The sequence below is a fragment of the Mauremys reevesii genome, linkage group 2 (assembly GCF_016161935.1).
Source record: "Mauremys reevesii isolate NIE-2019 linkage group 2, ASM1616193v1, whole genome shotgun sequence".
Classification (NCBI taxonomy): domain Eukaryota; kingdom Metazoa; phylum Chordata; order Testudines; family Geoemydidae; genus Mauremys; species Mauremys reevesii.
In genome coordinates this window covers 47,370,867-47,398,675 of record NC_052624.1, presented here as the reverse complement: position 1 = coordinate 47,398,675, position 27,809 = coordinate 47,370,867, and the positions used below count along the sequence as shown (strand labels likewise).

General features: G+C 41.4%; 1 protein-coding gene and 1 long non-coding RNA gene across 29 annotated transcripts in view; one reads left to right on the top strand and one right to left on the bottom strand.

Annotated features, from left to right (window-relative positions):
- Positions 1–27,809, top strand: part of SGCE (sarcoglycan epsilon) — a 113,248-nt gene that overhangs the window by 64,818 nt on the left and 20,621 nt on the right. For 17 of the 26 annotated variants that reach the window (XM_039525556.1, XM_039525563.1, XM_039525553.1 and 14 more), the window contains 4 exons: positions 199–387; positions 10,647–10,690; positions 11,477–11,511; positions 20,836–21,131. In XM_039525556.1, the coding sequence (XP_039381490.1) occupies positions 199–387; positions 10,647–10,690; positions 11,477–11,511; positions 20,836–20,886 (319 nt within the window). In that variant the 3' untranslated portion in view covers positions 20,887–21,131. Of the gene's footprint in view, positions 1–198; positions 392–10,646; positions 10,691–11,476; positions 11,512–16,434; positions 16,525–17,921; positions 20,055–20,835; positions 21,132–27,809 lie in introns of those variants that run through there. The other 9 variants (XM_039525551.1, XM_039525550.1, XM_039525567.1 and 6 more) reach the window with 6 other exon arrangements.
- On the bottom strand, positions 382–8,049 carry LOC120398278. Of its 3 annotated transcripts, XR_005594289.1 has the most exons (4): positions 7,713–8,049; positions 7,120–7,187; positions 5,235–5,329; positions 382–5,101 (listed from the first exon to the last, which is right to left on the bottom strand). It is a non-coding gene; the product is annotated as an uncharacterized LOC120398278 (long non-coding RNA). The 3 variants fall into 3 exon arrangements; XR_005594287.1 differs by lacking the exon at positions 7,120–7,187; XR_005594288.1 differs by lacking the exon at positions 7,120–7,187 and having other exon boundaries at positions 5,235–5,326.

Sequence of the window (27,809 nt, the reverse complement as noted above, 5' to 3'; positions counted from 1 at the left end):
AATTCTTGCTTTCAAAATTAAATAACAAATATTTGTTTTATACTGAAGCTCTACTATAATTGTTCTACTGATAGTCTAAAGTATGCATCAAAGTCCTTGTATTTTAAAGAAAAATGATTTTAAATGGTTTTACAAAACTATCCATATTCTTAGAACCCTTTTAAAGAAAAATATTTATTTTATTTCCTTTTAACATAGCATCCAGTTGGTCCACCACAGTGCTATACAGAAATCCACCAAAGAGCTTCGTGAGATGTCCAAAAATAGAGAGATAGCATGGCCTCTTTCAACACTTCCTGTGTTTCACCCAGTTACTGGTGAGATTGTACCACCTCTTCACACAGACAGCTATGATAATACTAGCATGCCACTAATGCAAACACAGCAGTAAGTATCAATTTAGATCTTTACTGCCTATAATGATTATGCTATACAATTTAGCTGTGGAAACCAATGTTATTTCTCTGAATGAATTAATTTACTGTGCAACTCCATAGTTAAATTTGCTTTGAAATTTGCATTTAAAGCAGAAATGAAATCTTAGTTTCACTAAGATGAACCAACAGAACTATGCAGATATATCAGCTACTTCCATTGCTGTCAGCACCCCTCCTAGACTAGAGGAAAAACATCACTGAAAACCAGAAATGATCATTTCCATTCTTCAAAACTTAGCTTGTCAAAAAATTTAATCTTGCTCTGTCCCTGATGCTCCTGTGGTGTTCTGGACATATCTCTGCTGAGTCAAGGTGGAAGGTTGGACTATGGGAAAGAGATGAGGCTGTAGAAAGAGTGACTAGGGATGTGAGGCAGTAGCCTGAAAGTGGGGCTTGGAGGATCAGAGTTTATAACCTTATTCACTGAGGCAACAATGCTGGGGGAGGCAGGTTCCCCTTCACAAAGGCACTGGCATATCATAGGCTTCCCACAGCATGACTGCCTGGGTCCGTTGTAGAGTAAAAGCAGTAATACTGAGGGAGCTCTTTAAGTATTGATACCTTGATGCAGAAACACTACATTCCCTCAGCCCTCTTACACAGTTTTGTTCCCCCACCAAAAATCTTTTACCCCCACATATCCCCAGTCACTACCTTTGCTCCCATTCTTCCTTAATCAACCTCTTTGCTCCTCAGATGTTCTGATGCTTCTTCCAAAGCCTCATAATGCACCATACAGCAGCTCTATAGGAAACCAAGGAAAGGTGAAGGGCCATGAAGCAGTGGGATGAGGATGCAGGGAAATGAATAGGGAATATAGGGATACACAGCAGGGGCATGTTGGGAGAGGATTGGAGAATAGTGGGACTTAAAGCTGCAAGAACCACTGATCAAAGGAATGGGGAAAAAGCAGTATAAGTTGTTAAGAGTATAGCTGCTCCTTCCAAAAAGCCCCTCCTAGCTCAAGTCTGCTGTTTTCCCTGTGCTCTCCACTATAACCTTGTTACCCCCTCTTCCCCATGTTCCTCTTTCCCCATATCCTCATTCACATGCACATCCTGAGGCCCCCTACAGCTCCATATATGCTCACAAATTTCTTCCAAGTTGCTCCTCCACAATGTTGCTTTCCCAGGCCTCCACCTTGAGCCACCCCTAAGCCCCCCACAGCTCTATGAGGACCAGAAATACAGGAGGGAGAACATATTGTGGAGGGGACAGTGGGAACAGGTTTGTACAGGTTGACATAGGTGAGGGCAAGTCTGCAGGTTTTAGCCCAGGAAATGGGGCTGTGAAATACCCACACCAAAAAGTTTAGTCAGCTTTGGTTTAAGGTTACCAGTCTGCATATTCCATCACTGCAAACTGTAAAAAGCAAAGAAATAAGCTGGCAGTTAAGTCATTTAGTAGTCCGTCAACACTCCATTCTAGAGCTGGCCAGAAAATTCTCATGAAAAATTTCACATTTTTGGGGTGGAAAAAAACCCATCCCAAATTGGGACAAAAATTTAATGGGAAGGGAGTTCCAGAAAAATTCTGTTTCAAGAGAACCAAAATAGAATCATTAGGCTTGCTGGCTACACGCAGGGAAGGCACTTGTAAGTGAAACTGAGCTGTCATTTTAATTTTCTGTCAGGAAATTTTTTTGGCAAAAAATTGATTATGCAAAAAGGGCATTGTCTGTTGAAAAATTCCTGATCAACACTACTTCACTTGTCAATTCCCCTTCTTAACCTATATTTACCTCTCCTCCAGCATCCTCAGTCCAAATATTTCTACCATTAAATTTTGTAAGATGATAAGCAGTGTTGCCAACTCTTGCAAATATGGTGTGTTTCTTAAAGCCCTACCTGTGGGAAGCATGTGAATAGGTGAACATCTTACCTTTAGTTTTTACTTAAAATGTGTAGGCCTTATGGTTGCAAAGAGAAGCTTGAAAACATTTTCTAAGTGAACCCTAATTGTTCAAAAACCAGTAGCTAAGTAAATACTGGGTTCTTTTTGTTTTATAAAAAACAGGATTGTTTTGGGGCCTGACTCATAATTGTAAATGCTTGGCAATACTATGATATTAGAAATAGAACACTGCAATAATTAGAGAAAATCTATTTTTTCTCTAGTTCTCCAAAGAAAATATTAATGTTTACATTAGAACTATTTTTGTTGACCTTTCAAATTTCCTTGAGTGTTGGAAATCTCAGTAATAATATTGCGCTAGTGCAGGAAAACCAGAAAGTGAAATTGAAGTTTCACTATCCAAACTGAATGAAATACAAAAAGTAAATAAAACAACACAAATGGTAATAAAAATAATCTTACAATTGGTAACACAAAGAGCTTTTTAAAAATTGTGTATTATTTATCTCAACAGTGGCTATTTACTGTCATTGTATTAGAGTATAAATTTTCATTTTAAAGAAGAATTATATGTAGCAGATTAGGGCCAGAGTAAGGACTACTATTCGTATTTCATATAGGACACATAGTTCTTAACTGAATGTCACTTTAGTAATGTCATCTTGTTTCATATCTAGACTGTATAAATATTAAGACATATTTTGGATACCAACATCATAATAGTGGATTAAACAGATGGGATTAAAATTCTCTCCAGAGTTATTCAGGCAACATTGTTGCACTCTTGTCTCAACCTGTACTTTTAAATCAATATCTCAGTAAAAATAATTAGAGAATATGAAATAAATTGGTTTAGAAAAATGTTTTTCTGCTTTCCTCTGCTCTGCTCAAACATGCTTACTCCAGCCCTTTGCAGTCATTTTCTGTTGTTTTTCCTCTGAAGTCAATGGAAACAAATAAAAAAATAGCCATTACTATTGAATTTTCACAAAAACATTTTCCCATGCGCCCTCTGCTGGCTCATCAGCAGGAATTAATTGAGCAAGAAGCATTCCTATTTGTGCTTTTAAATAAATAATTATTTTTTTTGCTGTAATTAATGGACTTAATCAATGAAGGTGAATTTGATGTTTGGCTTCTGTTTCAGTTATAAAGATGTAATGGAGAATAGGACAAAATTAGTAGGGAACATACAGTAACAAGCTGCTAATGCCTAAATGTGGGGTAGAAATCTAATGTGAAGGACACAATAACATTGTTAATGCAGGAAACAAAATATGATGGAGTTAATTTCTTCAGCATATGTAACATTCAGTAAACCTCTATTTTAAAATTAGGGCTGCCCCCCCATGATTTTTTAAAAGGTATGTTATATTTCCAAATCTGAGAGCATTATAAACAAAGGCAAAGAAACTGCTTATCTTATCTTTATGTGGGGGAAAATCAATCCAAGAAAGAATCTGCCATTAATAAGGAAGATGCTGGAGATGAGAAGAATGTGTATGCCCAGCTAGTCCAGCCTCCTGCCAAAAGGAGGTTGTTTCTTAAAGTGCTTTCATCAGTCTTTATGGACCAAATTGTGATATCTTTATTCAAGTTGTGTAGTAGCTTACTCCTCTAATTGATTTTGGTGTGACTGCTCACCAAATAAGGTAATCAATCTGAATAAGGTTATCAGAATCTGACCCTAAATGTCTCATGTAATGGGGAATCATGCACCTTTCTTGGGCATTTATTCCACAGTCTCACACATCTCTGTTTGATAACTTTTCCTATCATTTAGCTATTGATCCAGTTATTTTACTTATATCCCCATTTACCACTCTAACCACTCTCCCTTGTTCAGACTTAAATATTTTTAGACAGCAACGCTATCCCCCATCTATTTAGTTCCTTTCCTTTTTCCTCATTATTCAATGCCTCTGCAGCCCCCTAATTTTACTTATTGCTTTTCTCTGATATCCCTCCCACTTATCTGTCTTTTGGTGTTGAGGTACTGAGAACTAAACAGCATTTTAGGTGTACTTCTACAATGCAATGGGAATTGAAGGTTGTCCATTCCCCACATTATTGAGTCTACTAAGAGGGACTATCATGTCCCTGCTCCATGACATAGCTCCCTTCCATGAAAGCACTTTCTGTCTCTAGGGAATATTATTATTTATATTATGGTAATGCCCACAACCCATAATCAGGATTGTAGCCCATTTGTTCCAGATATAAACACATGCTGAGGAAAAGTGAAAATGCAAGAGGCCATTATCAGGCTGTGCTATCCTTGCAGTCAAATAGCAAATTTAAAACCGTGTGTCTTTTTTACAATTGTTATCCCCTGCCCCACATGAGTTGTTAATTTTTCAAATTGATTCTTACTTTGTGACCACATTTCTGACCTTTTTAGATTTCTTTGTTTGCTCAGTCTTCATGATGTTCACCTCACAATTTGACATATCTCACTGACGAACATCTCCTCATTTAGCTCCTTGTTACAAGGACTATATCTCTCCCTATAGATTTGTACAACACTCGCATATTTTAGTTGTTATTGTAATAAAATGAATACTAGTGACAATACTAAGGGGCCAATCCTGCAGTTCACTGCTCTGCTCTCTTGAAGCCCTGATGGCTTCAATGAGGGCTCTTTGCAGATGCAGCAGCATGCCTGTATATAGTGAATTATAGGAGCAGAACCAAAGTCAGTATCATCTTCAACATGATAGTCTCTTTACTTCCTCTTCCAGATAATGTATTGTTATCTCTTTTGATCCAGGCAGTTAGTCCATTTTCAGGGTCTGGTGCATTGTTTCCATCTGGTGGAGAAATTGATAATGGAATCAGATATTTCTTTGATGCAATCTTGTTTATTTACAAAAAGTGCACACTAAATCCCATTTCCCTGAACACAGTAGGAACCAAACAACAGGAGGTAGTTTCTTTGCTTACAGTTCCAGGCCTGCCTTTCCAGCCAGCACTCTGCTCAAAAATCTCTCTCTCCTTTTTCTCTCAGGATAATGCTTCCAGTGCTTCTGTGGCTTCTTCTGGTGGTAGACACAAACACCGTCACCAAACAATACCCAGCCACACACCCCTCACTTGTTTGCATTCATTCTGCGCAAAACCCCTCCATCCACATAGCTCAGATTCTCTGACTGCCTTATTTGTGGCCTGTATTTTGGATGGTGGCTTCTATTGTTTCAGCTATTTTGCTTTAATAAGGAGCTTAACTGTTTCTTACATTTATCCTTGAATGAAGGGAGTCTCTCATAGCCATCAGCTTCAATGAGGTTTCATTCTCTGTCATAAGCATTATATATGGAAACGAGAACTACACTTTTAATTACTCTAAATTAGTAAAACAAGCAATGTGGATGCTTTGTAAAAATTTAATTTACATCTGAAATGTATTTATAAAATTGGATACAAATAAAGAATGTAGCAAAGATGGAGGTTGTAACATTGTCATGCTGTCCTATATTTCTGAGTGAAAGTTGCTGTGGTTTTCCCATAAAACTTAATATTGTATATGATAAATATCAATTGAATACGTACATTCTTGGTAGTTACATTGAGAATGTTGTTTTACTTTTTACTACAGTGAGGGGAAGTTCCTTCAAGTTCCTACACAATGTATTTTCTAGAAGAGACTATGTCTGGAATACAATGTTGTCACTGCATAATGGGCTCCTGCTGATAGAGGAAAGCTAAAGAGAAACCAAGGCTTTGCCTCAGTGTTTATTTTTAAAGCAGGAAGCATTGATCCTTTCACAATATTCTATTACCAAAACAGTTAATTCCCATTATACTAAGTGACTGATGGAAATGTTTATAATGACTGATGGATTTTGTGCAGTGAACTTATTCTACCATTATTGGAAAACTGTATCCCTATTTGCTTTTTGATATAGTCAGTCAGAAAACAGCTCATCTGTTAAAAAAAAAATCTTTTAAGATACTGTATTTTGTATGTAAGATGGTTTCTGCCACCTAAGTTTCTGTCTTGTAGTTTTACAATTAGGCATGCAGAAATTGTGTGGATTTCATTTAGTATACTGAAAAATATTAATCGCAAACATATGCGGCATGTCCTATGCTAGACATACCGTAGCTTCTGCTGACAAACTAAGTGTTCTCACTTCCCTACCTGGCAGAAAATGTGGCTGCTTACAATAGACCTCAATTAACAGACCAATTAGGCTTTGCATAGTTTGTCCAGTTAGGCTTTGCATAGTTTCCTGTATTTCGAAGGGCAGCTTCTTCTGCACATAAAGTAGCAAGTTGTTAAATTAAAACATATTTAGTTCCATATTTTGATAAGCACTATCTGTATCATTCCATTTGCTTTTCTAACTAGTATAAGCAGAAATTAGAACTGATTAGGTAAGTACATTTATATCTGCTTCTAATGAATTGAAAACAACTGAAGCTGGGTGGTGAAAGTATATTTATGCCCCATATGTTGTGTTAGAGGCAACTCCTTAAAAATGGCTATCTGTGAGAGGATACTTCCCTGCCTAACTTTATGCACCTAGACCTTGGTCTTTCAAATGCTTATGCACATGTTTAATTTTACTCAGATGAATAGTAGCTTTGACTTCAGTGTGATTATTCATGTGAGTAAAGTTAAGCATGTGTATTGGTGTTTTCATGACTGGGGTTTTGGTGTTACCCTAAATTTTAGACGCCAATTATGTTACCTACAAATTTGCGTGGGGCTCTTAGCGCCTTGAGCACAAGCCTGCCAATTATGTTAGCCTACAGTAGCACTTCTAATTTAACAAAAGGGTAACAAGGTTGTGGCCAGGGTGTTACCAGGGGGCCTGTCTCCTACCTGCAGGGGGCCCCCCAGAGCACGGATACAGCCGTCTGCTTAAGGATTGACCCACACAAGTAGAAATTCTTCAAAAGCAAAAGATTTATTTATTTAACAGAAATAAAAAGAATAAAGAGTTTAATAAAGCAAGAAAAGATACATAGGACTTAGTAAAACAATAGAATTACATATAAGAATTATACAATAAAGCAGTGCAACAAAATAAAATACACAGGATACACAGGAGACTTAGTCTATGCAGCATTTACAATTTAATAGGCATATTGGGACCCTGCATACACAAAGGCTTTAGTCTTAGTGTTAAAATCTAATACTGTACTTAATACAATGTAGTATACGCGGCCTCTATATACACATATGAGAAACCATTATCATTCACAGATTAAAAAGAAAACATTTACTAAACACTAACATTACTACTTAACACTAAACATTTAATATCTAATAATTTAATATTTAACATCCTGTGAGTGGTGATCAGCCAGTTGCAAGATGGGTAGGGGAGATCTCATTCAGAAGCACAGGCATCCAGCTTTATTCACAGACATGCCCAAACACCCTATAACAAGAGATGATAAAATCAGACTTACACTTTATCTTCTTAATTCCCTCTGACTCGTCTCAGGGGCCCTTCTGGTCTGTCAGTATCTGGAGATGATAGTGTCAGCACCTGGAGACGATGGTTGTTGCTGCTGCTGCAGGCGTAGCGGCAGCTGTTGGCTGTTGCCGCAGGCAGTTGCTGCTGATTGCACTGCTATAAAAGTTGTTGCCAGGCCTTTAGAATTCTGCTGCTGTTTTTCTGGGTAACTGTTTTCCGGAATCTTCTTAAGCTGCTGCTGCAGTTGTCTTAGCTGCTGCTGTTCTGGTTGCTGCTTGAGGCTTCTGATCTTCACAAACCCCCACACTTCCAGCCTGCTAGCTGTTGGCCTTATATACTAGTTGCTCTCTCAAGGTCAGCTCATCTCAGCTAATCAGGTTCTAGCTTTTCTAGCTCCTCCCCATTATGTCATACCTATTTTTAGATACAGAGCTCCTCCTCCTGACATCATCTTGGGTAGAGCTCCTTCCCCTGAGTTGCTGGAAACTTCTGGAATTTTCCACTCTCTAAATTTAAACTGTCATCCCTGTCACCACCATTTTATCTGCCATGTTGAATTCTCTGTTTTTACACTATAATTAATTTCTACTTATATAAAGCCTAAATCTTAGAACTAATTACGGTTTTATGCAAATCAAAGTGGCCTGATACTGTCACCACCTTAATTATGTAAATTGGGAGAAGTGAATTTTACAGCGTTTTTAAACCCCCTCTGTCAAGGTGCTTCAAGGTTTTTCAAAACAGCTACAAGCAAAATTTCTTGTTACAGTGGAACCAAGGATAAATGCTTTTTTTTCCTCCTTTTAGTTATAAATGAAATAAATAAATGTAGCTTTAATTTCTTCACCTGCACTCTGACCACTAATCCACATCTGCTAAGACTACTTCTAACAAGGGCTGTCAAGCGATTAAAAAAATTAATCATGATTAATCATGCTGTTAAACAATAATAGAATACCATTTATTTAAATGTTTTTGGATGTTTTCTACCAATTACAACACAAAATACAACATTTGCCGTGCTCAGTTTATATTTATTTTTGATAAATATTTGCACTGTAAAAAACTAAATAATTTTTAAATTCCCCTATTGCAGGTACCATAGTGCAATCTCTTTATCATGAAAGTTGAATTTACAAATGTAGAATTATGTAAAAAAAAACAACCTGTATTCAAAAATAAAACAGTGTCCACTCAGTCCTACTTCTTGTTCAGCCAGTTGCTCAGAGAAACAAGTTTGTTTGTTTGTTTGCAGGAGATAATGCTACTCGCTTCTTGTTTACAATGTCACCTGAAAGTGAGAACAGACATTCATATGGCACTGTTGTAGCCAGCGTCACAAGAAATTTACGTACCAAATGCTCTAAAAATTCATATGTCCCTTCATGCTTCAACCACCATTCCAGAGGACATGCATCCATGCTGATGACAGGTTCTGCTCGATGACAATCCAAAGCAGTGTGGACTGACGCATGTTCATTTTCATCATCTGAGTCAGATGCCACCAGCAGAAGATTGATTTTCTTTTTTGGTGGTTCAGGTTCTGTAGTTTCCGCATCAGACTGTTGCTCTTTTAAGACTTCTGAAAGCATGTTCCACACCTAGTCCCTCTCAGATTTTGGAAGGCACTTCAGATTCTTAAACCTTGAGTCAGATGCTTTAGCTATCTTTAGAAATCTCACATTGGTACCGTCTTTGCATTTTGTCAAATCTGCAGTGAAAGTGTTCTTAAAACGAACAACATGTGCTGGGTAATCATCCAAGACTGCTGTAACATGAAATATATGGCAGAATGCGGGTAAAACAGAGCAGGAGACATACAATTCTCTCCCAAAGAGTTCAGTCACAAATTTAATTAATGCATTTTTTTTTAAACGAGCATCATCAGCATGGAAGCATGTCCTCTGGAATGGTGGCCGAAGCATGAAGGGGCATATGAATGTTTAGCATATCTGGCATGTAAATACATTGCAATGCCAGCTACAAAAGTTCGAACGCCTTCTTCTCACTTACAGGTGACATTGTAAATAATAAGCAGGCAGCATTATCTCCCATAAATGTAAACAAACTTGTTTGTCTTTGCAATTGGCTGAACAAGGAGGAGGACTGACTGGACTTGTAGGCTCTGAAGTTTTACATTAGTTCGTTTTTGAGTGCAGTTATGTAACAAAAAAAATCTACCTTTGTAAATTGTGCATTTGTGATAAAGAGATTGCACTACAGCACTTGTATGAGGTGAATTGAAAAATACTATTTCTTTTGTTTATCTTTTTTAGAGTGCACATATTAGTAATCAAAACTAATAATATAAAGTGAGCTCTTTACACTTTGTATTCTGTGTTGTAATTGAAATCAATATATTTGAAAATGTAGACAAACATCCAAAAATATTTAATAAATTTCATTTGGTATTCTATTTCTTAACAATGCGATTAAAACTGTGATTTTTTTTTGAGTTAATTGCATGAGTTAACTGCGATTAATTGACAGCCCTACTACTTCTAACATTCAAAACCTCCTCAAATAGCCACTTAAAAAAAATCCAAAAAGTGTTTCTTTTTTCGTCCAAAATAAGAAATTTACCTTTATAGTTATACTGGTCTATCTTTACATTTCTGTATTTCAAGTGTCTACATTTTTAGAATTCAGCTTGCTTCACCTTCCTTCTGTTGTGCTACATTTTTCACTTAGTAATTTATTATTTGAACATGAGAATCATACTACTATGCTTTAGCAATAATCTAGTTCCTTGCTCATGTTGAACCGCTTAGCCTTTTGGCCACTTGGTTTATCCACTTGGGGAAAACTAGGTTATTGCCTCATAGAAGAATGAAGCATGTACAGTTTAAATACCATGACTGTATTAATAGATGTGCACTGTACATAATATATAGATGTTTTAAAGATGTTAAATTATTATTTTTAGGAACCTGCCACATCAGACTCAGATTCCACAGCAGCAAACTGCAGGTCAGTATTAAAAAAAAAAATGCTGAAAGATCAGGTGATAATGGGGAGCAATCAGCACCCAATACTTACTCAACCTTTGGCCTGTGGAAACAATTTTGAAATGTTATAAGATGTTGCAAAATTATAGTTCCAGTTTTCATGGAGAAATCACTGGAAATGTTTGGCAGGGGGCATCTTGAGAGTAGGCAGAAAGGTTACAATGCAAGTGGGACTAGTAACACAGATCCAGTGAAGTTAAAACAGAGATCTTCTTACATAGACTAGCCTCTCTCACCCCAACAGCTAGCCACATCTAATTTCTTCTCGCTACTGTCAAGGACAGTGAGTGATAAAGTAGCACTTTAATCTTGCTTTTACCAGATATAACCAATGGAGATCGGGGAATTTCTGTGCAGAACAATTAAATCCATGGTGTAGATTTCCATTGGTCTTAGTGAATGAATTCCATCTGCCTAGAGCGCAAAAATGTGAGGCATCAGCTGCTTATCTTCAGTTAGCATCTCTGATTTGAGAAAAATCTACATTTGTAGGAAAGAGGATAAGAATCATACCAGGAAAATACAGTGGCCAAAATGGGTGGGTTATTCAGTGGGTATGCTAGGGATAACCAAGTCTGAGATTGCTCATGGGAAGGAAAATATCCACAACAGCAGAAACAAGAGTTATACGTATCATGATGTGTGTACACCTCTTAGACAAAGGTTTGTCTTATATGTAAGAAACCCTTGTTAGGTGTTTTCATTCAAAATTCTTCTTCTTCATCATTACTGCTTTCGTGGATTAAAGGAGAATTTCGTATGACAACATTTCAAAGATTTGAGGCAAGTATATAATAGATGTTTATGCCCTTGTGTTTTTTAGTTATCTAAGAATTAAAAACACATGTATAAAATTTGATAATTCTGCACAATATCATTAAATGGTTTTAATTATGTTTTCAGATAATTTTAAGAAAGTGGTAGGTGGCACAGTGGTTCTCTGTCCTGAGGCTTATGGTTTAAATTTAGTGAAGCTCATCCCACAGAGAAAAGTGTGGTTTGGTCAGTTGTAAAAAAAAAAACCACAATTCAGCCTTAAAAAAAGATTATTTTCCACTCAAAAGAAACCAAGTTTTAGACAAGATCAGATTGAAGTGCATAGTTCTAGACAGAAAACACTTGCAGAGCATTCACTGTTCTTTTTGAGAGCATTTGAAAATATGTCCCCCTTGTTCAATATGTGTGTTACTAGAAACAATACAGTGTTGCCATTTCACTGAAACTTAGTGGCAGATATTCTTTCCATAAACTGTTTTGGAATTACGGAAGTGCTGGCTACAGCAAATAGAAGGAATAGAAATAGTTACTGAAGTTGCTATTCTCACTGAGGATGTCAGTGTTCAAGGAGAAATTGGACTACCTGAAGCATCCATGTCTTCTGCACCTAGAAGCTCATAGCACTCTACTTGGCAACTTCTGCCTCATAATTTAGATCTCTGGCAATTGGGGGTAAAATTTCTGTGAAATATTAGTAAATTGTTAATAAATGTGAATGGTGGTGAAAATCCCAGTTTTTGCTCATTTGAATGGAAACAAAAGAGAATCAGCAGCAGAAGAGGACAATATAATGGGAATGTAATCTGCCATCATGTGGCCTAGCTTATCTGATCAGAAAGGTGTTTCATTTTGCAATTCAGGTTTGAGGTTGTTGACTAGCTGTTATATGACCCTTCTTTCCCTTTCCCTCAGATAAGAAGTGCTTGTTCTGACATCCCCAAAGTTAGCTCTCACATGACTGTCTATTTGGGCCAGATGTTCTGGTGTGTTCCATCCTGCCCCTTTTAGAGAAATAGCCCCATCAGGCTAGCTACAAGTTTTCCTATTGTGGAAGAACTGTCAGCTCATGTACCTAGCTCCTCTGCCACATCCTCCATCCAGCCCCAACATAGAGGCCACACTGGGGAGCAGGGCAGAGCTCAGTGCACTTCAGCTATCCCCAGCTTTTGTATGGTCCCTTAGGGATGTTGCCAGGTGGCATAGGTTAGAACACACCGCAAGGATTACACTACTTGGCATCAGTGCATATCTACCTGGAGAACCAGGAAATTGTAAGAGGCATCTCCTCCCTGCTACACGGAGCTGTAACTAGGCCCAGCAGATTTCTGGGATCATGTCTTTTTCCAATTGGGATTTCAGTCAGCCCTGCACTGAACAAACAAAACAAAAACAACAAGGGAAGCACAGGACTTTAAATACATGCTCAGTGCAAACAAAGGCATGAAATACAAAGCAGCACATTTGCCCCCTACCTCATAACAAAAACAGATATAAAAATACATTGTGCAAGCCTCCTTATGGTTAATCCTACCCCTTTATCTTTTTTTTCTGTAATACACTATTTTAGTAAAACTACCCCATCTCTACCCAACAATGTTCTAGAAAAAGTGTAAAAACCCTTTCAAAATGTATTTTCCGTAACTTTGCATTGTCATAGCTATGTTGATCCCAGGATATTAGAGAGACAAGGTGGGTGAGGTAATAACTTTTATTGGACCAACTTTTGTCTCTTTCACCTAAAAGATATTACTTTTCCCATAACCATGAGCTCAGCTCACTTTATACCAACTTTCAGGTTGTTGCATTGTTGGAGAGGTAGCCAGTTTATATAAACCAAAATGAACTGTACAAAAATGTTCTTTGTAGCAGTTAGAGGTGCCCCAGAGATTAAATACCCCCATTTTCTACACAGTTTGTAAAAAGGGGCTTTAGGTAGGTTCTTCAGCATAGAGACCAACATGCCCTCTACGTTTTCTTTGTTCTCAGTGAGCAACGAACTTCACTCAGCACTGTATTTTTGTCCTTGGGCAAGCTTACATTTAAAAAAATTAAAATCTTCAGACATCATATTGCATTGAAAAGTGGAAGGTATTTTTAGTGACACTTCAATAGTACACATACATATGGGGGACACAGGCATACATACAAGTGGTTTCAGTACCTATTAGCTTTCAAAAGTTTGAGTGTTAAAAAACACACAGAAACCCAGGAGAATCAAGCTTTTAGAGTGCCCCTGCCTCCCCTACCATGCTTCTTACCCCTCCCTGCTAGCTTGAGGCTTCTTTGGAGGAAGGGATTTAGGGTCTTTGCTTCTCTGCCCCCTGCCCCTTGCCACACTTCCAGGGACCCTGGGAGGGAGTTGTCATCACAGCCCAGAGTACATGAAACACACACACCTCTACCTCAGCAGCAGTGGCACAGCCCTTCCCCCTCCAGCGCACCACAGCTCTTTACCAGGCGAGGCTGCCAGTGGCTCATTTCAGTACTGGAACGAACCAGCGTCTGTGGCCCAAGACAGGGCCGTGAACAGGCTTCCCATCCTCCCTTCCACACCCTACCTAAGCAGCACCCCTGGGCTATGCCACACTCCCTAATCCCCCGCCTCCTTATCCCTCCCTGCCAGCTCATGGCTTCCTGCAGCCTTGAGAGGAGCTGCTGAGAGTTTCAGCTAGAGGGCAGAGTGGGACCCAGGTGCCAGCCATGCTCCTGTCAGAGACCCTGCTCACCACTGCTCCTCTTCCTATTCCTCCTCCCTGCTGGCCCCTGGCACCACAAGAAGCTGCTATGGGTTCTGCCAGGTTGAGGTCCTGAGTTCCAGCTGCTCTCCCAGCCATGTGAGATGCATGGTAGGTACCAGGTTGCTCCACAGATGCGCAGCTTAAAGGGAACCTTGACGGGGACCCTATCCATCTGTGTTTGTCCAGCACCTAGTGCCACAATCCAACGGGCTTCTGGGTACCACCACAATACAACTAATACATAATTATTGGTGTATTTTGCATTACTTGTGAATACTTTTTCCAAAATACTTTTGTTTTATGAACATGGGGTGAGAAGGTTTGCGATTAGTAAGGCCACAAAGAATTTGCAGAGCAGTGAGTAGAATCAAATCCTTGTCTGTGGTGTGTACATTAATTGCTATATATTACACCCGGCACAATGCTACCTATAAGATAAGTACACCTCCGCAACTGTGGTTACTTTCCTCTATAGGCTGGGACAGGCAGCACTCAGCATGGGGCATGGTTGGTTAGTTATACCATCACTTTTCCATGCATGTGGGTGAGTTGGAGCATACATCACTTCTTTCATCTCCAGTTCAAGCACCGTTTGGGCCAAGCTCACAATAGTGGAAAAAACAACCCCCTCTCTTGCATTGGTCAGTCCCTTTCCTTCCATTTCCATTCATTTTATTGGATGACAGTTGAACCTCCTTCTATGGTCTGGTTGTACAGGGAAAAGTTGCACCCCATGATGTAATGCAAGTACTTCCCTGACATTATGGCACATGGCAGTTGCACGATATTTTCTAACTGGAAATCGATCACCTGCATTAGCAGAAGGATGGATTTTTAGTATGTTGTTGACTTTCAGTAGGACTTAGGAACTTGAAATTTTTACCCAGCATCATTATCAAATTAGTGTAACTATATTCCACTATTTTCAAATGGAATTTTTACACATACAAAACATTTACAGGCCAGGAAAGTTACAGAAATAGTTTTCCCTTTTGCTTTAAGAGTTAAGAAATTTAATTTCTATCGAAAATATTTCAACTGTTCAACAAAATATAAATAACTGAGCCCTTGATTTTGAAAGGCTCACTGGAGCACTAATTAGTATTTAATGAGAGGGAGGAGAGAATATGACTAGTAAAGGACAGTTAGCTGTTCCGTAACTGGCGTTCTTCGCGATGTGTTGCTCAGGTGTATTCCACAGTAGGTATGCGTGCTTGCCACGTGCACCGGTGCCGGAAGATTTTCCCTTAGCGGTACCCATAGTGGGGGAGCACCCCTGCGACCCCTAGAGAAGCGCCTCTATATCGCACTATAAGGGGAGCTGGGCACTCCCCCCACCCTCAGTTCCTGCTTGCCAGACAACTCCAACAGAGAGGAAGGAGGGCAGGATGTGGAATACACCTGAGCAACACATCTCGAAGAACGCCAGTTATGGAACAGGTAACTAACAGGAACTGGTGGGAGAAAACCCTGCTGAGGTGATCGGCTCACGTATTGCGAGTGTCAGGCAGGTGAAAAGCCCTCAGAGAGATATCGTTGGCTATGTAGCATTCCCATAGGTCCAGGGCATCCTGGCACAAGGCCGAGGAACGCGTGCCCCCTTGCCTGTTGATGTAATACATCACAGCTGTATTGTCCGTGAGGACTCCGACCGTCTTTCCCTGTAGGTGCGGGTTGAATGCTATGCATGCATGTTTATGTGCAGGGACAATTCTGAGGTTGACCATCTGCCCTGGGTTTGGAAGCTCCCTGTATGGGCTCCCCACCCCAGCCCCCAGGCATCTGTTACCAGATCTAGCGAGGTAGGGGTCTTTCGGAAGGGAATCCCTTGTAACATGTTGCTCAGGAGGGACCACCATTGCAGGGCGACTACTATGGTGGGAGGTAACGTGACCACCTTGTCCAGGTCGTCTTTGGCCTGGGAATATTGGGAGGCCAGCCAGAGTTGGAGGGGCCTCATTCTGAGTCCGGCATGTCGGACCCCAGAGGTGCATGCTGCCATATGGCCCAATATTTGAAGGCATACCCTTGCCATCATCATGGGGAAGGCCGTGACTGAAGCTATGAGACTTTTGAGTGTCTTGAACCTGTCCCAGGGGAGAGAGGCTGTGGCCACCACTGAGTCTAACAGCACCCCTATGAAGTGTATGCGCTGAACTGGCACTAACGTGGACTTGTCCTCGTTCACCAGTAGGCCTAAACTCTCGCAAGTGGCCAGCAGAAATTTCATCTGGGCCTGCACCTGGGACCGGGACTTGCCCTTGAGCAGCCAGTCATCCAGGTATGGGAAAATTTGCAGCCCGTTCCTCCTGAGATAGGCTGCCACTACCACCATGCATTTGGTAAAAACCCTGGAGGCCATGGAGAGGCCAAAGGGAAGGACCGTAAAGTGGTAGTGGGTCCTCCCCTACCCGGAAGTGGAGGAAGCGCCTGTGACCCTCGAAAATATGGATGTGGAAATACGCATCCTGGAGGTCCAGGGCTGCGAACCAATCTCCTAGGTCTAGGGATGGAATAATAGAGGCCGGGGAAACCATACGGAACTTGTAACGGACCATAAATTGTTGAGGTTCCGCAGGGTGAGGATGGGCCTGAGGCCGCCTTTTGCCTTTGGAATCAGGAAATACTGGGAGTAAAACCCTTTGCCCTGGAATTCCCAAGGTACCTTCTCCTCTGCGCCCAGTGTGAGGAGACACATCACCTCCTGGTTTAGAAGGAGGGTGTGCTCTGGATCCCTGGGGGTGAAGGGTGGTGGAGAGGGGGTGAAGCGAACTGCGACACGTAGCCCTTGGAAATGGTGCTGAGAACCCACTGCTCTGATGTTATAGTGGACCATTGCACTTGGAGGCAGATAAGCGGTTGCCAACTACAAACATTATTAACTGGGGGGCTTCCCTGGCAACAGGCCTAGTGACCCCCCGCAAAGAGTCAAAAGTGCCTCTTCCCCTGCCTCTTGCCCTTTGAGGGGCCAGGTCATGGGGCTGAGCGGGACTGGTGCTGGGACCGGCGTCTCTGCTCCCTTGGCCTCTGAGGCAGAGGCTTATATCTGCCTCTAGCTGAAGGGGCCGAGGCTTGTGGCCTGGGTTTGTCCTTGCTGGCGGGACATATAGGTCCAGAGGTTGCAGGGTGGTGCAGGAGTCTTTCATCCCATAAAGACTGACATCTGTCTGATCCACAAACAGGGCCTTCCCGTTGAAGGGCAGGTCCTGCATGAGGGACTGGGACTCCACGGGCAGCCCCGACAGCGAGAGCCATGAGGCCCTATGCATGGAGATGGCTGAGGCCATCGAACGGGCTGCTGTATCTGCCGCGTCCGAAGCCACTTGAAGAGCTGCTTTCGCCACTGCCACTCCTTCATCGACCAAAGCTCTGAACTCCCTCTTGTCCCTTTCCTGGAGAAGGGGTTCAAACTTCGGCAGGAAGCCCCACAAATTAAAATCATACCAGCTCAGCAGGGCTTGGTGATTTGCCACCCTGAGCTGGAAGCTGGCTGATGAATAAACCTTCCTGCCGAAGGTATCCAGTCTCCTAGCGTCTGTATCCTTGGGGGTGGGAGCAGGTTGACCATGCCTCTCCGGTGGTTTATGGACTCCACCACCAGAGAGTTGGGTGCCGGGTGAGAGTACAAGTATTCATGCCCCTTTGCTGGCACAAAGTACTTTTTCTCTGCCTTTTTAGAAATGGGTGTCAAGGAGGCCGGGGTTCGCCAAAGCAAAGTTGATATGTTGGCCACCCCCTGGTGGAGAGGCAAGACCACATGTCCTGGTGCTGAGAAGGACAACACATTGAACAAGGTGTCCGACGGTTCCTCCATCTCCTCAGCCTGAAGCTGGAGGTTCGAAGCCACCCGCCTAAGGAGCTCTTGGTGAGCCTTGAAATCTTCCTGCAGGGCGGGTGGTGGCACCGCTATGGATTCCTCCAGTGCCGGTGATGGGACCGGCTCTGCCCCCAGGATGTCGGGCGGTACCAGTGGTTCAACCCCCAGGTCCGAGTCTGGGTGCGGTGCCACTGGTTTGATACCAGTTGACTTTTCCCGGTGCCGAGGCGGGGACGTAGAGTGTACCTGTGATGCTCCAGTCACTGAATGGGGTCTCACCGGTGCAGGTACTTGGGGCCACGGTGCCCACCGACACCACTGCCCTTGCCAAGGCACACCTTACCACTGACCTGCTTGGGGACCGAGTGGAGCCGCTTGATCATGGGGGGCGGCACGGCCTGGGGATAGGCAGCTGGGTGCCAAAGCTGCTAAGGAATGCACAGTGCCATACGAGCGTCGGGAGCGTCCACGGCCGTGTCAGTGCCGACCTTGAGATTTAGACCTCAACGACAAAGAAGTGTACCAGCTGGAGGTGCCACTTCTAGATTCCTCCCGGTGATCATGACTACGACGCCTGGGTGCCGATGATGGTTGAGAAGCCTTCCGAGCATGATGTCTATCGGAGCGAATACTCGAGTCTGAGCGTCGGTGCCGATGGCATCGGGACCTGCTCCTATAGCTTTGATGGGAAGAGGAGCGTCAACGTCTCTTGTCTCGGTGCCTGCAACCTCTGTGGGTAGCGAAGGAACCTCGAGACTCCCTCTCAGGCGAATCGGCCAATGGAGTGGAAGTCTGGTGCGGGCTCCGGGTTGGCCCCTCGGAACGGATAGGTACCTCATCCTCAGAGCAGGGCTATGTTGGACCAGGGAGGGTTGGTGAGCTCCCAGCGGTGGCCTCCCTCGGGATAGGGGGTCCGTCTCAGGCGGCGCGCCAAGCACTGGAAGGGCGAGGATGTCATGCGCTGCCTGTGCTGCCTCCGGCGTCGACGGCATTCTTACTGCAGGAGAGGCACGTGCAGACGGGACCGGACTACTCCGCTCAACGCAAATCAGAGGTCTGGTTCCTGAGGGGGATTGTGAACTGCCCAGCACGGGTCCAGCCTCACCCCTGTCCTTCTCTCGGTGCCACTGAGTCTTCCCTTGCTTCTTGGTGGGGGAGCGATGCCGACTGGTGGATGAAGCCTTGTACCGTACCAATGACGCGGTGCCCGGTGACGAGTCAGGTCAGCGTGCCGGGACCAATGCCGACTCCATTAGCAGGGCCCGGAGTCGTATCTCTCTTTCACGCTTCGTTCGAGGTTTGAACGATCTGCAAATTTTACAACGCTCACTCACGTGAGTCTCACCAAGACAGCGAAGACACTGAGAGTGTGGGTTGCTCCTGGGCATAGAACTGTGACAGGAGTTGCACAACTTGAAGCCTGGGCCACAGGGCATGCCCCGAGCCAGGCAACTAACTAGAATAACAATCTATGAGAAGAGTTGTACTACTAAGGCTAGAAGCGCTACAGCAGAGCTGGAGCACGAAGTTCCAACTACCTTCACTGGCGGCAAGAAGGAACTGAGGGTGGGGGGAGTGCGCAGCTCTCCTTATAGCATGATATAAAGGCACCATTCTAGGGGTTGCAGTGGTGCTCCCCCACTACGGGTACTGCTAAGGGAAAAACTTCTGGCACTGGTGCACATGGTGAGCATGCACACCTACTGTGGAATACACCTGAGCAATCACTCGAAGAACTGTCCTTTTTCACCAACTATTTGAATACCCACTAAAATTTTTTTCCACTGTATGTGTTAGCTCATGAGGACTTCTAAAAGTATGACAACTAGACTAATTTTTGCTGACACTGATGTACTTTCAACAGAAGGTGGGATTGTGCCAAGATAAAAACAATTGAGGAGAGAAAACTAGGGCTGTCAAGCGATTAAAAAAATTAATTGTGATTAAGCACACTGTTAAACAATAATAGAATACCATTTAAATATTTTTGGATGTTTTCTACGTTTTAAAATATATTGATTTCAATTTCAACACAGAATACAAAGTGTACAGTGCTCACTTTATTTTTTACTATAAATACTTGAATTGTAAAAATAAAATAGTATTTTAAAATTCACTTAATACAAGTACTGTAGTACAATTTCTTTATCATGAAAGTTGAACTTACAAATGTAGAATTATGCACAAAAAATAACTGCATTCAAAAATACAAATAATGTCAAACTTTAGAGCCTACAAGTCTACTCGGTCCTACTTCTTGTTCAGCCAATTGCTCAGACAAAACAAGTTTGTTTATATGTGCAGGAGACAATGCTGCCCCTCTACTAAAAAATTCTTTGGTCTAGGAGATGGAAAGTATCTTCAAAGTGAGTGGATTAAATTACTCTCTGTGGATTTCAGATAGTGTGATCATCCTTACATCAAAAAAGAGTTGTTATTCACATCTACCATACTTGCTTAGTCCAAACAAGCTAAAAGTTTAGACAGGCCTGTCTAAATACCGGAATTCTAAACAGAGAGACATGTATGGATTTGGATTAAGGTTTGGAAAAATCTGAAGAAAAAAAAAAGTCTGAAGTTGTCATACTTTACATCAAACATGGACAGTTGAGTGGCCATGGGCTTGAGTTGCTGACAGTTCTAATGCATACTTTGAGTTCTTGAGGCTTAGGGAAAGGATACATAATTCCTATTTATAATGGTGACAATATAGTTCTGTATTCTAAGAGGAGCTGTAACCATTAATGGATTGTATACATTCTTATTTATTTACAGGTAAATGGTATCCCTGAAGAAAGAAAATTGACAGAAGCAATGAATTTGTAATCAGATAATGCAGTAATCATGTCTTATTTCCTTATTTGTGCAAATAATGCATGCGCTTTTCTGGTGTACAGTGTGCATGCCCACAGTATTAAGTACTTCAGTGCCAGATTGTACAATCATTTCCATTTAACTAGTGTATTGTATCTTTTTTGTACTTTGGACATTTTTGACAATTTGTAAAACACCAATAACTTTTTATATTTGTTACATTAAGAAAATGATCTTTAAAATAAACATAATAAATAAACTTTTTTCTCGCTGTCTTTATGATCAACTGAGAATTCTAAAGAAAAAAAGTGAGTTATTTCAAAGTAACAGCCAGATTCCAATATTTTTAGAGTAATTTCTATAGATTTTTTTTTAAAAATGTTTGATTTAGAAAGAATTGATCTAGGAAATAGTGGAAAAATTAGCTCAAAAAAATCAATGGATCTCTGCTAAGCAAGAAAGTCCTTAGCATTACCATTTGGGGAAGATGTGCTGACATTTTTTTGGTAGGATGGCACACTTGCCTTACCAGCATCACATCTTTGCGAATCTGAAATATAATCATTTCTGACATTTCTAAAGCACCTCCCACATGTGATGAGTTATTCCTTCTCACTTTCATACTGGAGCAAGACTGAAGTTTGTGGGATATATTGAGGCTTTATTAAATCTAAAATAGCATTTTTATTATTTAGACACTTAGATATTCTAGTGAAAAGCACAATTATAAAAACCTAGATATCTGTTTTAAAGGGGCTAAAAACATTGAAAAATTGGTTTCCACTACTCTACAATACTTCATCAGTACACAGGCTTTGCAGGACAAAGTATTCAATAATCTGGCCATCCACTAATCCATGCATTTTAGAACATAGATAATAGATCACAGCATGCAGAAATCCATTTCTTTAAACAAACCATATTTAGTTCATGTTGTGCCAAAATTTAAGTATTTTTCTCTTGTATGTATGTATGTTTAACAAAAAATTAATCTTTTTGGTGATATATTTTCTAATGTAACTGTAGTTTAAGGCATAAATAGCTGTTTTATATTTTCAGTGTGCTGTCTTTTAAAAATAATTTAAAAAAAGATATCTTAAAATTGACAGAATACCAATACACAATACAACTCAGAGTAACTCAGTCTCTCAAATAATATTTCTGGTACTTAGTATTTCTCTCTAATATTAATTTGCTTTACCTGGTAAAATGTAATGACTTAGAGGCATTCATCCATGCAACAAGGTACTTTTAAAAATCTGTGGGTTTGTTAAAAGGATCTAAATTTATGTCTCCGTGCATATAAATATATATTTACGAGAATATCTTTCTAATCTCCTATGACATTTCTATAATCTCCGTTCAAATATGGTTGACACAAACCTTCAAAACTCCTGCCATCATCTGGCAAAGGGGTCAACATAATGGATCCCCATTGAATTGGCAGGATCATGACGCTGGGGCTAATACTCTGCTTTTAACTCATATTTGTGCTTTGTTTTTCCAGGATCTGTATTTTTGTTTTCCTGTTACACAAGTTAAGGCTAGCGTTTCAACTTTAATAGGACACTTTGAACTTGAGGTACAAAACTATACATGCTTTAAAGCTATCATCATCAGACAGCCTTTTGATTCTGAGCATCTATATTTCTTTAGTCTATAAGTACAAATTGTAAATAGCCTGCTGAGCTGGTGTGACAGGTCCAAAACCCAGTGTATTAATGGCATCTGCCGCTTTGTGGGAAAGTTGTAACAAGGCCTGAGAACTCAAACTGGTGAGCTCTGGATGGCACCCCCCTGCCAAATGCTGGGCCACTGAATAGATCTCATGAAGAATGCACCAGTTCCATAATCTGACAGTTTTGGCACATACATGGAAAGAACAAGGACCCCCATGTTTGTTCACATAATACATAGTTGTTGTATTGTCCATTGCTACCTGAACAACCTTCCCTTTTGTATGAGGAAGTAAAGATCTGAGAGCCAAATGAATGGCTTAATTCCAAACATTTACATGCAAGCTCTTTTCTTGAAAAGCCCAGTGACCCCAGAGTGTAAACCACCTTAAATGGGCCCCCCTTTCACTATTGGCTGCACCTGACATTATTGTGAGCAATGGCAAGGGGGGATTGAAGAGGATACCTCTGAGAACATTTAATCTGTTTGTCCACTGCTGTAGTGAATTTAGAACATCTTGTGGCGTGGTGACAAATGTTTGAAGACTATCCTGATTGGGTGTTTAGACTCGAGACATCCAATGCTGCATCACTCTCATTCTGAGACAAGCAAAGGGAGGAGTTATGTAAGTGATAGCTGCCATCAAACCCATGAAACCCAGGAAGACGTTCATTTTCTAAAATTGGCAGGTTTGAATTAGCAAAACCACTTGCTCAATTTTTAGAAACCTGTTCTCTGGAAGAAAAGCTTTCCACGCTACTGAGTCCAATATAGAACCTGTACAATTTTTTTGAGTTTATTTCATTTTTTTTTTTACATTGAGAAGCAGACCCAGATCCAAAAAGAGGGAGATTGTAAACATGCTCTGAAGTAACAGATCCTTGAGTTCAGCAGCTTTTAGTAACCAATTGTCCAAATATGGGTAAGCAAAAATACCCTGTTTTCTTAGATGTGCTGTTATCACAGAAAGGCACTTTGAAAAGACTCTTAGTGCTGTGGACAGCCCAAATGGGAGCACCTTGTACTGGAAATGGCATCCCTCCACCATTAAATGCAGATATTTTCTATGACTGTGTTGGACAGAGATATGAAAATAAGTATCCTTTAAATAGAGAGTGGAGAACTAATCCATAACTGTAAGCAAGGGAGTTACAGAAACCAGAGTTAATATATGTTCGGACGTTCTGGTTTTGTATCTGTTCAGTTTTCTTAAATCTAAAACATCTTAGATCCTGTACCAGGAAGTATCTTGAATAGAACACCTGACCCCACAGAAGTTTTGGTACCTCCTTGACAGCTCCTATCTGGAGCAGCTTGTGTTCTTCTGTATGTAGAATAACCTCATGGAGAAGGTTCCCTGAAAAGAGGAGGGGAATTGAACTGAATAGTATAGCCTCTCACTATTTCTAGTACCCGTAAGTCCAATGTAATCAGCCTCCATCTATTGATGAATTGCCTGTCCCCAAATAAAAGGATGGATGAATTCTTGCTGATTGAGCCACAACTCTCGATCCTCACATCAAATTTGAGGCCTGGTGCTCAAGGAAGATGAAGAAGGGGAGCAGATCTGTTCAACTTATACCTGGATCTGAAAGACCTCTTTTTATGCTGGGTCTGGAATGAAGATGGAGGTTGCTGTTGCAGTTGCTGATGTCTCTGATTTGAGGAAAAAATAAGCAGATGACTGAGGGTAATATTGCCTCCGATATCAAAAAGGAGTAGAAGATTTATTTCTGATCCAGGGATAACGATAAAGAGAAGGAGCAATGGATCTTGTTTCCTTTAATTTTTCCACAATGTATCAGTCCTATTGTTGAAAAGACTTTCCCTTCTATGGGGAGATCTTCCACCTTGATTCTAGTGTCGACAGCCAGAGAAGAGAAAAGCAGCCAAGCATGCTTCCTCAAGGTAACTGAAAATACCAGTGCTCTGGGGGAAGAGTCTGAAGCATCAAACAATGCTGAGGACATGCTTTGCAACACTTGGTTCTTCTGTCAAAATAGCATTAACCAGCCTTCTTTTATCATCTGGCAAATCTTGGACAAAGAAATCAAACCTTTGCCACAGGTGGAATTGGTAAATGGACCTTTATTGCCTAGTAATTAGCCACTCTAATTCCCAGAGAAGAAGGTAAGAACTTTTCTCCCAAGTGTATCAATTTTCCATCCCTCTCTCTCAGCAGGAGTGGAGTGAGGTTGGCCAGACCTAAACCTGTTACTGGCAGTAGCCACAATCAACAAATTTGGCAGAGGATGTGTCAAAAAGAAATAAAATCCCTCATGGGGAATCTGATGCAGTTTGCTTTCTTGGAAATAAGATGACAGGAAGCAGAATTTCATCAAACAGTCTCAACATGCTGCAAAATATGCCTAGGATAGGGAGCAACATCTTATTTGTGGAGGTAGCCCCAATAATGTCAAATACTGGATGGGAGGCTTCCCTTCACAGCTAACTTAGATAAGTTCAATGTGGCTTCCGTGCAGTCTGCATGATCACGGATTTGATCCCAGGTGCCCGGTTTAGCCCACCCTGAAATGTCAGGGCAGGCTGCAAAAAGGAGAGCAGATTCCCCCAAAACTGGTGGTTAACACAGTAGTTAGGTTCACTAACCAGTCATAAACTGTGCTGCTGATTGCCCACAAGGGTTATCAAAGGGGAAAAAAAGTAATTATTCACAGTCCCCTTTATTGCATTCCAGTCTCTGGCTCCCAATCAAATAGGCCAGTAAAGTGAGAAGTTACTTATTACTCTATTCACTATACAAAATGTTCTTCTGATCTCCAAAGGGACAGCCACATTACCAGATCAATACTAGTTTGGATATTAGCCAAAATACCCACACTGCCAGCGAATCCTTTAGTTTGTAAAACTAAGGTTTTATTATAAAAGAAAAGAAAGAGTTGTTATATGGTCAAAGCAATTGGATACATACATATCAGATTCTTAGCTGCATTGGTGAGTTTGCTGGCTTCTAAAGTCCCTCTGGAAAGCTTGGATGGGTCTATCAGTCCTTTGTTCAAAGTTTCAGGTTTATAGAGAAGTTCCTCCAGAGATGAGAAGCAGGATTGAAGACAAAATGGAGGTGATGCAACTGCCTTTTTATATCTTTTTCCATGTGGCTTTTACATCTTTTGTCCCAAACAAAAGCTCACAGCACATGGGCATGGAAAGTACTTAGAGTCCCCGGTCCATAGGCATATCCCTACATGTCCTGGAGATTCATAGGCATAGCTCCTGGCTTCTTTCAATAGGTTAATTGTACAGCTGATTACCTTTGATGGGCCACCAAGCAGACTGGATAGTGCTGATGCCAATCTGTCTGGGGGTGTCACCCAGATACATAGCACAAGTTTGAGATATTAATATACCACACATATTTATAACTCACAATACAAAAATGATACATAAATATAAACAAGCTTAGCATATTTAGCAAATCATACCCTTTCCACTGATACCTTACATGGCATATCTGGTATAAGATTCATTGCCAATTTGTAATATTGGCATTGATAATATTATAAATGGTCACCCATATTCCATAAAGCATCACAATGGAATTACAAAGCAACCCCAGCAGGAGAGGAAGCAGAAGCTACATTCACATGCTCATTAGGTGACAAATCAAGATCAAAGTCAGTATCCATTTGTTCCTGCTCAAAAAGGGGATCTATCTCCTCATCCTCTTTTTCAGAAATCATTTAGCAGGCACAATTGTCTGAACTGCAAATGGTTGTGGAGAAACTGGATATAGGGACGTTGAACCACAAGATCCTTATGAACTGAAAGGAGGTGTTTCCTCCAATAAGGAGGATGATCCAAAAACTTCTGTGGTGGAACCCAACAGGGCCTTGAAGACCAGTTTTGCCAGTCTTTCCAGTAGCTGGAATCCAAAAACATAACCACAGGAGGAGGAGCAAAAGGATAAAGCGGCATTACCTTGGATGAATCAGGTTTCTTAGTTCTTCCTCTAAAGAAGTATCCAATCTTGAAACTGCCGTGAACCACAAGGGAGACAGCAACAGAACCACAGAGTGAAGAGAGAGTAATGGTGAGAAATATCTGCCTGGAGATACCATAGGGGAATCTTAGCAGCAGATTGCAGAATTAAAGAAGACAGTCTTCTTCATTGCTAACTTCCTATCAGTCGGGTCATAGGAATGGTCAGACGCAGGAAGGTGCACATCAGGCACCTCTGTTAGCATCCTTTTCAGATCCAACGATGGTCCCAGAATAGGAGAGGAGGACAGAACCAGTACCACAGGCCTGGAGAGTTCCAGAAAAATACTCAGCTCCACAACTCTGGACTTTGAAGTGGAACACAACTGATTTGGATTTCAAAGTCAGAACCGTAGAGGCTATGTCAGAATTGGATAGATCCGATAAGTCTGAGGTATGAGATCTGGCACTGCTAACAGTTGCAGTCTTCTCCTTCAGCCACTTCCTTTCAGAACTGAAATGGCTTTAGGTTCCTTAACAGGCAGTTGGCCCTTTTCTACCAACTGTGCCCCAAAGTCTTGACAGCTTGAACTGAAAGATCAGGAACCATCAGGAGCCATTAACAAAGATCCTGATGACTTGGAACCCTTAGACAACTTAGCCTTGCTGGAGGAAGCCATCAGCGCTGAAATAAGCCTCTTGGTCTTCGAATCTGATGACCCTCTGGAATCAGATGGTCTAGCAGCAAGAGCTTCTTTAAGCAGAAGCACCTGTAGTCTGGTCTGCCTGTCCATGCATGCTCTGGGTGTGAAAGTCCAACAAACAGAACTCCTAGGAGGATGCCTTCTCCCAGGCACGTAAGGCATCTAATACATTCATCTGATGCTGGAAGACAGGTGGGCATGCAGCATATCTCTAGAGCGAGCCTGGAGTCTGCGTCAGCACCCAGATAAAACTTTACTGTGCTGTTGTACTCACCTCACTCCTCTATGGCTGTGAGACATGGATGCTGTACTGATGCCACATCCAACAGCTGCAGAGCTTCCACTTTCACTGCTTAAGATCTATTTGCAACATTAACTGACAGGACCGGATCTCCAACACTAACGTCTTTGAAGTGCCAAATCCCTGGCATTAAGAGCATGCTCATCAGGGCTCAACTTCGCTAGGGCAGACACATGGTGCACATGGAGATTTCCTGTATATGGAAAGTGCTGCTCTACCGCCAACTCAGCACAGGAACCCACTCAGTGTTGACCCATCCTCAGATATAAAGACACCGTGAAGGCCAATCTCAAAGCATGCAAACATTAAAATCT